General features: G+C 37.5%; 1 protein-coding gene across 1 annotated transcript; it reads left to right on the top strand.

Moving 5' to 3' along the window:
• Positions 8041–8943, top strand: LOC104750094 (probable thionin-2.4). Its single transcript, XM_010471837.2, has 3 exons — positions 8041–8326; positions 8416–8493; positions 8623–8943. Exons 1-3 carry the CDS (start codon positions 8098–8100, stop codon positions 8718–8720), a joined length of 405 nt encoding a protein of 134 aa, XP_010470139.1. The 5' UTR covers positions 8041–8097; the 3' UTR covers positions 8721–8943.

Raw genomic sequence — 9978 nt, 5'->3', positions numbered from 1 at the left:
TATTAGACTTGATGGAAGAAGTAACAAAGGAGTAGAATGATATCAAGGCTCCATCTAGGCTTCAAGTATCATAAAGGGCCGAATTGGTGTCCAATGAAGGCCCAAGATGATTCTACTCTTACTAAAGCTAAGGGAGAAGAAGATAGAAGAATCTAGAAAGCCCATCCAAGCCCATGAAAGAATGAGAGAGAAAGATGTTGAATAAGTCAAAGGAAGGCAAGTGGGAGCAAGTGGGAGCAAAGGGATGTTGGGAGTGGTCCCCTAACACTCCTTGGGCGCTCATGTGGGCAAAGAGACGTTGGGAGTGGTCCCCTACACTCCTTGGGCGCTCATGAAGTTCCCCCTCTCTCCTCATGTCACTTTCACTCTTTGTCTTATGTTTACAATTCAAATCTCCTTCCTTGCCTATATATAAAGGCTTTGTAAGTACTTTGTAACATACACATATTGAATACAAGTATTTCCTCTATCTAATTTATTACTCTCTTCTCTCCACATATGCTTAACTAATAATCATAATGTAGATTAGTTAGAGAGTGATGTGTTAGAGGCTGTCCTTAAGGGCAGCCTAATACTTGTTAAATACACTCTAAACTCTTCTTTATTTAGTAGTTAATCTCTAGTGTATCTAGTGAATTCCATCACAAGTTGATGGCTTGTTCACCTTAGAAATGAGTTCTCTTTTGTGTGGGTAAAGGAGGAATCAATCGCTAAGTGATTGTTTACTCTTTCTTGTGAGCTTTGTCTCATAAAACCAACAACGTTCTCTGTTGATCCTGCACACTTTGCCTTCGATCCTAAAAACTGCAAACAGTTGGACACTCCACTCAAAATCACTCCTCGCATGGAGCTTGCTGATGATTTTTCTGACGTCATTGAACTTCTTCTCAAGATGAAGGCACGTCTTGCAGGTAAGTGTTTTCTTTCCTTGTTCTTGATGTGTCTTTCTTCATTGCTGTCTTTATATGAATGTGCACTTAAGCAGGGGGAGAATATGATGATCCGGTTGACTCTAAAGCCGAAGCTGATGATGGTGATGGAGAAGCAAGTGAGGGGGAGAGTGAGTGATAGCTGAGAGTTAGAGGGAATGAATTAATGTTTCGATTAGTTTATTTCTGGGATTTGCTGTTGTCGTTCTCTTTTGTCGGTTCTTTTGTCTTTGTAGTTCAGACCTTGCACTCTGTCCTAATGACTGTTTTTATGTTACTGTTTTTTTTCTACGAGCTAATCACTAACTAACTCTAGCAGTCTTAAGTGAGTTTCTTGAACTAACAGCTAACAAGTTGATTGTCACTTGCTTGAGATGCCACATTCAGATAAAAAGGGGGAGAATGTAAGCATGAAGGTTTTTGAGTACTACAATGCTGGTATGTAGAACTCTGGAAGAGTGGTTCGCTCTTTCCAGCAGCAACGGACTTTATTGGAGATTTCTTGATTGGAGCACAAGATATATGCATATCTACAAAGAGGATTTGGCATTATCCATATTAGAGAAATAGGTCATGGGATGTATCCTATATATTGTTTTATCAAGGCAAACATGTTGTTTGGCCGTTTGGGGATTTTCTGGGAGTCTTAAAAAAAATAAGCTTTCAGGTTCTTTTGGGTCTATTGGGTAGATTAAGAATTGGTCAGTGACAAGCTAATTTAGCTGTGTGTAAAACTGATTAAACATTTGTAAGGTTGTTTAAGAGATTCTTAATAAGAAAGGTAGTTCTTTTCATTACTGCTTGCATCTTGTTTTTACAACAACAAGGAGGCTCATGTTATTCAGCTTGAGAATGAGCTTCGGAACCTCCAGATCGGTGGTCTCTACGTTCATAACTATTGCTGAGAAATGAAGTCTCTCTCTGACCTTCTTGCGAATGTAAATGCTCCCATCACCGATCGTGCTCTTGTTCAATATCTTCTCAATGGCTTGAATTCTAAATTTGATAATATTATTAATGTCAACAAACATCTATCTTCCCCTTGCTTTTACAACGATGCTAGATCCATGCTCAACGATGAGGAAGATCATCTCAAAACCTCTTCGTTGTTGTAATGCCCCAACAGCCACCGCTTAGTGGGTTCCATGTCCAATCTCAGTTCATGGGCCCACCTTCCTTAATAGGCCTCACGTCCTCTTACTAGGCCCGTAAGCCCATCCACATTCGACGGCCGGTGTGCTACGTCCGAGAAGCTTTAAAGGCTTGTTACCATTCCTAAAAATCACCACATGATCTTTCCATGTGTTTTGTCCTCACTCGCAGGTCCCGACTGTTACTTCCCGGAAGGTCACCCATCCCAAGACTACTCATAAGCACACTTAACTGTGGAGTTCTTTACGGACCTTTGACCGAAAAGATAAGTGCATTTTGGTGACATAGGTGGCCAAATCAATACTTTTAAACCTCTCTGCATGTCTCTGAAACCAGGGTGTCACAATTCACCCCACTAACAGATCGCAACGTACTCGTTGCACTTCAAGACCGTCATCCCAGACGGTGTGAGCCCACTTCACTCCACACTCATTTGGGTTCGGCTCTGATACCACTTATAACGTCCCGAACACCACCTCTTAGTGAGCCCCATGTCCAATAATAGTATATGAGCCCACTTTCTTTAATGGACCTCAATTTCTCTCACTAGACCCGTGAGCCCATCCATAACCGACGACCAGTTTGCTACGTCTGGGAGGTTTTAAAGACTTGTTACCGTCCTTACAAATCACCACATGATCTTTTCTTGTGTTTTGTCCTTACCCATCCTGAGACCACTCCAGCTTAAGCACGCTTAACTGTGGAGCTCTCTCCGGACCTTTGACCGAAAAGATAACTGCACTTTAGTGACATAGGTGGCCAAATCAATACTTTTAAACCTCTCCACATGTTTCTGAAACCAGGGTGTCACAATTCACCCCACTAACAGATCGCAACGTACTCGTTGCACTTCAAGACCGTCATCCCAGACGGTGTGAGCCCACTTCACTCCACACTCATTTGGGTTCGGCTCTGATACCACTTATAACGTCCCGAACACCACCTCTTAGTGAGCCCCATGTCCAATAATAGTATATGAGCCCACTTTCTTTAATGGACCTCAATTTCTCTCACTAGACCCGTGAGCCCATCCATAACCGACGACCAGTTTGCTACGTCTGGGAGGTTTTAAAGACTTGTTACCGTCCTTACAAATCACCACATGATCTTTTCTTGTGTTTTGTCCTTACCCATCCTGAGACCACTCCAGCTTAAGCACGCTTAACTGTGGAGCTCTCTCCGGACCTTTGACCGAAAAGATAAGTGCACTTTAGTGACATAGGTGGCCAAATCAATACTTTTAAACCTCTTCACAAATTTCTGAAACCAAGGTGTCACAATTCTCCCTCTCTAACAGATCGCAACATCCTCGTTGCGCACCAAGACTGTTACCCCCGACGGTGAGAGCCCATTTGACTCCACACTCATCTGGATTCGGCTTTGATACCACTTGTAACTCCCCAACTGCCACCTCTCAGTGGGCGTCATGTCCAATCCTAGTCCATGGGCACACTTTCTTTAATGGGCCTCACGTCCTCTCACTAGGCCTGTGAGCCCATCCATAACCGACAGCCGGTTTGCTACGTCCGGAGGTTTTAAAGACTTGTTACCGTCCCTACAAATCACCACATGATCTTTTCGTGTGTTTTGTCCTCACTTGCACAGTTCCGACAGTCACTTCCCAGAAGGTCACCCATCCTGAGACTACTCCAGCATAAGCACTCTTAACTGTGGAGTTCTCTCAGAACCCTTGACCGAAAAGATAAGTGCACTTTGGTGACATAGGTGGCCAAATCAATTCTTTTAAACTTCTCAAAAAATCTTTGAAACCGGGACGTCACAAAGTGGGAAAGAATTGTGAGACCCGATCCAGCCCACTAAGGGCCCAACAACCTAGATCAAAACCTACATGCGCATGTGTACATATGTATATATAGAGTGTATATATCTCCCTCTACCTCCAGCCGCTTCTTTGCTCTACAAACTCGAAACCTAAAGTGATCTAGCAAAAGATCTTCCCTCCACAGGAACAGATCTCCTAAAGAGGTGAATGCATGAAAAAAATGACCCAAATATTATCTGATGCAGTTATGCTGTAGGTGGAGATCACTTTTGACACTAGAGTGGGGTGGGGCGATATCTTTTGGATTGCTCATTCTGACCCAGAAACGACCAATCCAATCTTTTAGAAGACTCCTTTTTCGTTCCTAGCAAAAGATCTTCCTTCCACAGGAACAGCTCTCCCAAAGAAGTGAGTGCATGAAAAAATGACCCTAATCGTTTATAATGTTGTAGGTCCCGAATCAAGCAAGTGAATAATCCGGTAAGTCTCTGAAACCGGGATGTCACAAGAGAATCGCAAACCCTTAGGATGTTATTAGCACGCCAAGACAACCAAGTCCGCCTTTAAAACAAAGTCCATCTTCTGCCCCTGCGCATATCTAGGGACGTGTGGGACAGATAAGAGTGTAGTTTGTTATCACGTGTTATGTACTTCTTTTATATTTTAACCAACTCTTTATAGTTATATGTAGATAGGATTTGATGAATATGCCCCTAGCATATTTGATGAATAGGGGCATATGTAGATATACAAATTAAAGCCAAAATTTTTTTTAACCAACTCTTTGTAGTTACGTAGATATACAAATTAAAGACACAAAAATCCAAATATGCTAGGTGTTTCGATTTCAATATTATGTAGGGACCAAATGAATGCTTGTTGCCTGATTTGTGTATTGTATTTTCTATGAAAAAAAAAAAGAAATAATTTTTGTTTTATAATTTAACTCAACAAAAAAAAAATGAAATTTGAAATAGTGAAAAAAATGGAGAAACGAGTATGTAGCTTAGGGAGAGATGAGTTCGACGCTTAGAGTTAGAAGATTATTATGTTTGTGATATATATAGCTTCTTATCAAAGAAATGAACTCTTTGTATTTGTTATGTGTATTGAGAAGGTAATTATGTTAGTAAACTATGTGTTTTGTTACCGATATATTTTCAATTGTTTCTTTCTAGACTGGAATTGATGAACTCGATTATTTTGAAGTATCTTAAAAGGCATGCGTGCCTGCAAAATGGTCGAGTGTAAGTTCATTATTTTTGCTTAATAAATTGTGGGAGACTGTATTACTATATAAATTGTGGGAGGCTATGCTTTCCCTCTTCTACCCAAAAAAGAAAAAAAAATCTATATTACAGTATTATAGTCATTCAAAAATTTGTAGTTATAGTATAGAATTTAGCATTAAACTAAATATTTGGGTAGATGCTAAAACAAAAAAATGGAAGGAATATAATTTTGTTACAATGCTGTGAAAAAAAAATGAAAAAGCAAACTTAAAATGACCCAACTCGTTTTTTTTAATAAATAATAAAGTAATAAATATTTTACAACTAGTGGTCACATACCCACTAGTTATCTAACCACAAACACGCAATCGCAGATAACATAAACCATAACACTAAACCAATAAATATCCAATAACTAAACAACTCATATTCAAAGCATAGCAAATATCCATTAACCAAATAATAGGAAACATAGACCAGCAACCTAGCAATGTTCTAATGATCCAACTCTAGGAACCTAGCAATGTCAAACAACAACCAATCGAGTCCCTAGAACATCCTCCTCTTCATTGCCCTTATTCCACGATCACACTTTGTCTTGATTCCACAATCACACTTTGCCTTTACCTGCACCACAAACACAAATTGCAATGCATGAGTATTTTATAAACACTCAGTAAGACAATCCTCCCATCTACTGGGCTATACACACTAGCAAGAGAGACATCTCTAACCATCAACCAACAATCAATAATCAAACAACAACAAACCAGGAATCTGCATCGACCGACACCAACCATGCATCGACCGACACCGACTAGGGTTGCATCGACCGACACTCATACTGCATCGACCGACGCAATGCTTGACATTACGCGAAATCCCTAATTGCATCAACCGACGCCTCCACATGGCATCGACCGATGCTCCTAGGTCAATACGCGTCGTCATTGCATTGCATCGACCGACGCACATACCGAGCATCGTTTTTCCCCGAAGCTTCTCGCCGGATCTTCGTTCCTACAACAATCAAAACTCGATCCCAAGCCACATGAAAGCCTCACAAAGTCCAAAATATCATTATAACAAGCCACACAACACTTAAACAAGCAGATCAGAGAAATCTCCAGCTTAGATAAGTCATGGTCATGCACTTACCGTTGCCACAGAAGATTCTGAACCACAAACAAGCAAGAACACTCTCCTAGGAAGCTCATACAACGATCTCAGCTACAGATCTCTACAGAAACCTCCTCAAATCACCCAAAATCCTCAAGAACGCTTAAGAACACTTTTCTCTCTTTCTTTTCTCTCAAAAGCGGCTAAACCCGACTAATGATACAGAAACTCGACTTAAGGTTTTTTCCTAACCGAAAACGCAACGTTTTACTTAAGCCAAACCGCACAAACGGGACCTTGCATCGACCGATGCATCATCAGCATTGACCGATGCATCATCAGCATCGACCGATGCACATCCCAAACCAGGATTCTGGTTCACGGATGTTACAAAAATATACAACAATTATCTTTTTTTTAACAAACTATACATCACATAAAATACAAATAAAATAAAGTCAAGTAAAAAAATAGAATATTAAATTTAAATGAGAATGACATGTGTCAGAGTACTAAATATCACATTATTAGACAAAATTAGAAAAAACCTTCTTTTATTATTTAAGATTAGCTTCTCCAATGATCTGAGGTTGAACAGTGTGGTGGCCGTCATCTTCTTCATTCCTCAACTATTGTTCTCATTACCATCTGGGCTGGAATGGTTGCTCTGCTTGACTGCTTGTCTGTCTCAACTTTGTAATCGGTCCAGTTCAAATGCTCAATCGCTTCCACAGTTTCAGACTAAGCAATTTGCGTATTAATTCTCTCAGCAGCCCTACCCCAAAAAAATGGTATCATAGTATGTCATATACAGATAAATGTAATATGGTTGGACCTTGTGACTTACATGAAGGTAAGCGCTCTTGACACCGTAGCTGATTACTTTAGCTTGTGTGTCTTCAGATTTAAAGAGTAATAATCTTCTAATCTAATGCGTCCCAAAAACAAATGAATCGTCAACTGTTGGTAAAGTTCATAAACACAATTCCATTTCTTTCACTATGTTACATTTCATTTTTTTGTTCAATTACATTATAAAACAAAAATTCTTATTTTTTTCCTTAATAGAAAATACAATACACAAATCAGGCAACAAGCGTTCATTTGGTTCCTACATAATATTGAAATCGAAACACCTAGCAAACTACGCTCTTATCTATCCCACACGTGATTCTTCCATTGATTTTTTTTGGGATAAAATGTCTGATTTTATATTTTAGAAGTGAGACGATTACATTAAAAAGTAAAAGATGCTTAGAGTGGCATCAACATTCCAGGTTGAACAATCCCGGTGGAAAAGCAATTAGAGAATTTATAAATGTATTTAACCCATCACTAGTCACCTTAGAGTTAATGCCATCCAAGTACAAACTAATTCTTCTTTTCTTTGATAAAGCTATGAGAAACACGATTCACGGCCTCATAAACTTTGGACGTCACTGATAGCAAATTCTAAGAGTTTAGCACGAACATTCACAATCCAAATCTTATAAACCAAATTATAAAAACGTACATAATATAATTATATATTTAAATAATTATAACCAGCAAAATTAACACGGAGAAGTAAATTGTAAAAAGAACATTAAGCATCCAAATTCAATTATTAAGAAACACAAAAATTTTAAGAGTTTTTCTTTTTGTCCAAAAAACGAAAAAAAACGAGATGAATGTAGTTCCAGGAAGTGAAGGTAGTAATTGAGATAAGGGTCCACGCAGCGTATACAGAGTGTGTGTAGATCATGTGATATGAAGGTATCAAACAACTTTTGTGGTTGCAAATTGCAGACCAACTAGTATTTAAGCTAGCCTTGTTTCATCACCATTTCATCAATACAAGCTTATAATAACTCTTCACATACATTTTGCTATCAAACAAAAGATGGAAGGCAAAACTTTGATTCTAAGTGTGCTCCTAATGAGTCTATTCATGGCTCAAATTCAAGTTGACGCAAAGAGCTGCTGTCCGTCTACCACTGCTAGGAATATTTATAACACTTGCCGGTTTGCTGGAAGTCCCAGGCCAGTATGTGCATCTCTCAGTGGCTGCAAAAACATTAGTGGGACGAAATGTCCTAATGGATATACGCATGACATTCTCGAAAACACTGGTAAATTGATTAATATAGTAATTTATTATTGTAATAATATGACGGATCAAGATTTCATTTTCTTGATGTGTTTTAAATATTGTTTCAAGGTGATGCTGTCACTAAATACTGCAAGGTTGGATGTGTATCCTCTGTGTGTGGTGCTTTAACCAATCTTCAGAACTCTGGTAAAACAAACAATTCCCTTATTCATATATATATATATATATATATCTATATATCATTAGTATCATTTAAAAAAATATTTGATAAGATAATATATATAATATCCGTTCGTATTATGTCTCGATAATTAGATGCAAGCGAAGTCGTGAATGGAGCGGTTGAACAATGTGCCAACGCATGTTCTACAGTCTGCACCAAGGATTCGATGAATGCAGTTGAAACTGCCTAGACAACTATATCTATCCATGAAGATACCACATACATCTGTGGGTGAAGTGTGGTCATCTTTTACAATGTTGTTTTCATGTTTTCAATAATTGTCGTGTATGTGACAAAACATTTAAGATTCTCGCACTCATGTGTATGTACGTAGAAGGTTGTCAATCTATAGATTGTATATGCCTTCTACTTCTTATCTTTTAAATAATGAATAATGTGTTTGTAATAGTCTTCATTTGATGTTTATTTGATTTGTTTTCTTTTTTTGTTTTGTATTAGTATCCCACGGTTATGGCCCTGTTCGTTTTAGTGTCGCAGCAACACCTTCCAGCAACTAAATTACACTGACATCAATGGATTTTTTCTTCTTTGCCATTGCTGGTTTTTCGTTTGCTGTCGCTGCTTTCCTTTTTGCTAAAAATAACTGATGTCGTTGTTTGTCACTGACTGTCCCTGAATTTTTCAGCGTCTCATTTAACGGAAGCGGTATTGCTGTTTTTTTTATAAGATGCTTTATTATTGGGTCAAAAATAAACTAATCAAATTAGTGTTATTTTGGTGTCGCTAAAAGGTGTCACACGACTCTGCAAAAGAACAGGACCTATATAGAAACTTTTCCTTTGAAAGGAATTACCTTACAAGGAGCTCATATCATGAAAACACTTTATTAAAAATGTATGTTACGTTTGTCACCGAGTTAAAATAATAATACCTTATTTTTACGGAGGAAGTAATTCAAAAATCTTAAAACAACGAAAAAAAAGTTTAAACATCATATTTATAATTATATATTATGAAGTAATTTTAAAATAATGAAAAAAATTGAAAGTATAGGCTACAACTAAGGTTAAAATTATCTAAAGAATATATGAGCGAGTCAGTATAAAACAAAATAATTGTGTCAAAGAACAATGTTTGTTAGTTATTGAAGAAGAGGTAAATATATTTAGAGTTCAAAAAATAGAAATATTTAGATTTATATAATTATTTTTAAAAGATACAACTATTGGAACAAAAAATTATGAAAAAAATATATGAATAACATATAGTGAAAAGAGACGATATTACAATGAATAAACATAACCAACTAGAAAGAAATAATTTACGAAAAGTATGATAAAAAGTCGTAACTATTGTTGACATATATGTAAATTTCTAGTTATTATTATGTAGATTAGGAACCGATTGGTAAAGATCATTTTACTTTTACTCATCCTTTTTCTACAAAAAAACACATAAAAAAAAAAAAAAAAAAAAAAAAATACCCG

This window comes from Camelina sativa, chromosome 16 (assembly GCF_000633955.1).
Source record: "Camelina sativa cultivar DH55 chromosome 16, Cs, whole genome shotgun sequence".
Lineage (NCBI taxonomy): Eukaryota > Viridiplantae > Streptophyta > Magnoliopsida > Brassicales > Brassicaceae > Camelina > Camelina sativa.
Note: the sequence above shows the minus strand (reverse complement) of the source record. Positions and strands in the feature narration are given on the sequence as shown.